Genomic DNA, 3,608 nt, shown 5'->3' with positions numbered 1-3,608 from the left:
ACATTATAAAAACTCTGATTATATTTTTTTCATAATTCAACATACAACAAAGTTAAAAAACACAAATTTATTTGAATTAGAACTGTTTGTTAAAACTGTTCAACAAAAAATAAACATATAAAAACGAATAGATTTACTATCAAACTTCTCAAAAGCAGCATTATTTAAAATAAAAATTGCAGTGCTGAGAGAGACCATCCTTCAAATTTACTGCTCTAAGGAGGTTTGTTGTATTTAGAGTTGTTATAAAAAATAAACTTTATAATTTTTTTAATATTTATTTGGAAAGCACAAATTAATTTTATATACAATTTTTGTATAAGTTTTGCAATGAAGTTGAATTCATAAAAATATACATTATTTAAAATATGAAATGACTATAAAACACCCCTAAACAAAATGAAGTTTTTATTTAATTCAAAATGAAAACAAATTTTGAAAGTAAAACAAGATTAATGTTTAAACTGAAAAACAATAAATGTTACAGAATCTTTATTGTTTGCTGTTCATTCTTCTTCAAAATCAAATAATTTCTGCTGTGCAACCTCTTGGAATTTGATTGGAGCAATTCATACCAACGAAAACATAATGGCCAGAGAACTGGAAAGTGGGGTAGACAATTTGCAACAAAGAGAAAAAGAATTAAAAAGTAAAATGCAATTTATATACAATCAAATGGGTATCTTTATTTCAGATATTTCAAAATTGGAAAATTTTGCTGCTAAAAGAACCGTCCCCTTAACTTTTCCATTTGCAGCTTATAGAGCAATAAGAGACATCAATTTTCTATACTCCCAACTTTTTAACAAATTAACCACATACGTTTATTTACAAAGAGTTTTCATTACAGGTATAAAATTTTTAAGACCAATTTTAAATGTTTTCAAACAACCAGCAGCGAAAGAAAGATTAGAACAATTGATGAAAAACAGAGCTAATATTTTCAAATACATTTCAACAACAATTTTTGCCTCAAAAGAAACAAAATCTTAAATGGTCAACTTGTATTTTTTCATCACTAACTATTTTGAACAATTTGCTGAAGATGTAATTAAATTGGCATCTAATCCTTTATTAGAAAAGTCAGAAATTGCACAACAACTTACACATACAATGAACAATATGATACAAAACATGAAACAGTTATGATTTGATATTTCTAATAGTGGCAGTTCTTGTACTTTTATAATTTATTTTAACAATGACTAAACATTGTTTTTAAATGTTTTAAAACAAATTACAGTAAAACCTGGATATTATAATGTTGGATATTTTATAAACTGGATTGTTTATAATAGTAAAAATGGTTTTGTTATTAGTTTCGGAAAATATAAAATTTGTTTGATAAATTTTTTAACCAAAAAATAATAAAAAGAAAAAACAAAAAAAAACAAACGACAAAATTTATATTTGTTATCACAGAAATAAAAATCAGTAAGAATGACAAATCACCATACTTTGTTGCAAGTTCGGTTCCAAATGATGTTTCATTAAACAACACAACCGATGAAGAAACCATTGAAACTGATTTGAACAAAGATATATCTAAATTAAAAAGAATGAACTTGATACAAGAATCGACTACCATAGAAGAAGTTATAGAACCAGAAGAAGAAAAATATGCGATTGTTGATGCATCAGAAGAAGATGTTTCTCACAACGAAGTTGAAATTAGCAAAATATCTGATGAACTAAAAGCTTTGATCGAAAAGCTTGGTTCGTTGGATCTTACAGATGAAATGGATATGTTTTACGCCAAAAGAGTACTGGAGTTGTTAAATGAAGAAATTGAATAGTTGATTTACCACACAGACAAATATGCCACAACTTACAATAATTTACAAAACACAATAACATTTTTGTTTTTATAAAAATTGTTTTATAAAATGTCCAGGTTTTTTCTCCCTAAAAATTAGAAAATATCCAGGTTTTACTGTATAATTAAGTTGATTCAAAAAATATCATTTTATTTATTTTTAAATTAATAGTGTTATTGTTGTTAATTAAAAATATTAAAAACTATTATATTGAGTATTATTGTTAATTATTATAATATAATATATTAATATTTTACTATACAATAATACTTTTATTATAAATTGAACTTTAAATGATAAAAAATTTTTTTCTTGTTCCACACAAATGAAAACAATGTATTATAATTAATAATATATTACATTAACAATAATAATACATGTGATACATTATAACCCTATTTTATAATTGATGAATTCAAACCATTTCTTTATGGGAGGAAAGAAGCAAGGAGAACGCAAGCAACCACGAAGAATAAAAAAGCGTGTTCAAAACGACAAATCAATCATTGCAAAGGTGATGGATTTACCAAAAAGCACGTCAGACGAGGAGATTCACGAATTGTTTGATAAATACAAACCATTATCAATTGATGTTCCTCGATTTAAAGAAGACACTCCACTTGGTTTAGTTTTTTTAAAAACTGATAGTGAAAAACATGCCGAACATCTCATCAAAAAATTTAACCACAAAAAGTTTGACGGTGTTGAAATTAAAGTAAATTACGACCTAACGGACGAATCTAAAAAAACACTGAAAGTGACGAAGTTTGACAAAAATAAGACTGACGACGAACTCAAGGAATTTTTACATTCCCGACACATCGAAAGTTTCCAGAGAGCAATTGGGAAGAAAGGCGACATAGACGGGACGACTGTAGTAATCACACTAGAAAGCATCGAGTCGGCGACGGAATTGTGCAACGATTTTGATCAAAATAAAATCGGTGGAAATGACGTGCGAGTGCTTTGTAACCGAGTACGGAACAAATGTTATATATGTGGGGAGTATGGGCATCTCAAAACGCAGTGCCCGATGAGAGTTCGAACAAAGAGAGAAAAAAGAATGGAAGAACAAGAAAAACAAGACAAAGAAAAAGAAGAAGAAAAGGAAGAAAAAGAACCCGTGGGATGGTCCTCAATACAAATCGAAAAACTCGGGAAAATGGCGAAATTGGAGAACGAAAAAATCAAAGAAGAAAACGAAAAGGAAGACCTAACCGATGACAGTTATTACGAAGATGATGACTTAGATGAAGAAGAGGAAAGAAAAAAAATTCGAGACGCTATTTTCCATAGAAATGAAAAAGAGAAAAAATAAAAGATTCCGTTCAATGGTATTGCATTAAATGCTCCAGGAATTAACATTCGATTGATTATTACTTATTGTTCATTTTCTATAGTTTATTTTATTTAAATGAGAAATAGAATAATAAACTGCTCTTGGCATTTTTTTGAGTTTACATAATAATAATATTATTATTATGTAGAATTAATTTTTATTAAAAAATGAACTTCAAAGAAAAAACTTACTTTTTACATTATTATCTCAATTACATTAATTTTTTTTTGATTGTATTTATTTATGTATTTATCACTTAGTTACATTTTAAAATATAAATTACAACGTTTTATGTCACATGTTTTATAATAAGTAAATTCACGTTGTTTAAGTACTGTACCATTGATTATTGTCGTTTATACTGTAAAGTTTGATTATAAAAAAATGATTATGTTGTTGTAAGTGTCTTGATTATTATATTAGGTAGGTTTGTTAAATATTTCCACAGAATG

At 26.9% G+C, this 3,608-nt stretch overlaps 1 protein-coding gene across 1 annotated transcript; it reads left to right on the top strand.

Annotated features, from left to right (window-relative positions):
- Window positions 1-2,247: 2,247 nt before the first annotated feature.
- Window positions 2,248-3,135, top strand: EIN_329070 (hypothetical protein; the record flags this gene model as incomplete). Its single annotated transcript, XM_004185488.1, has 1 exon — window positions 2,248-3,135. The coding sequence occupies one exon, from the start codon at window positions 2,248-2,250 to the stop codon at window positions 3,133-3,135; it is 888 nt and encodes a 295-aa protein (XP_004185536.1).
- Window positions 3,136-3,608: the final 473 nt, after the last annotated feature.

Source organism: Entamoeba invadens, assembly GCF_000330505.1.
Source record: "Entamoeba invadens IP1 unplaced genomic scaffold scaff_1105074725601, whole genome shotgun sequence".
NCBI classification, from domain to species: domain Eukaryota; phylum Evosea; order Mastigamoebida; family Endamoebidae; genus Entamoeba; species Entamoeba invadens.
The sequence above is the reverse complement of the archived record's forward strand: the minus strand, read 5'-3'. Positions and strand labels throughout refer to the sequence as shown.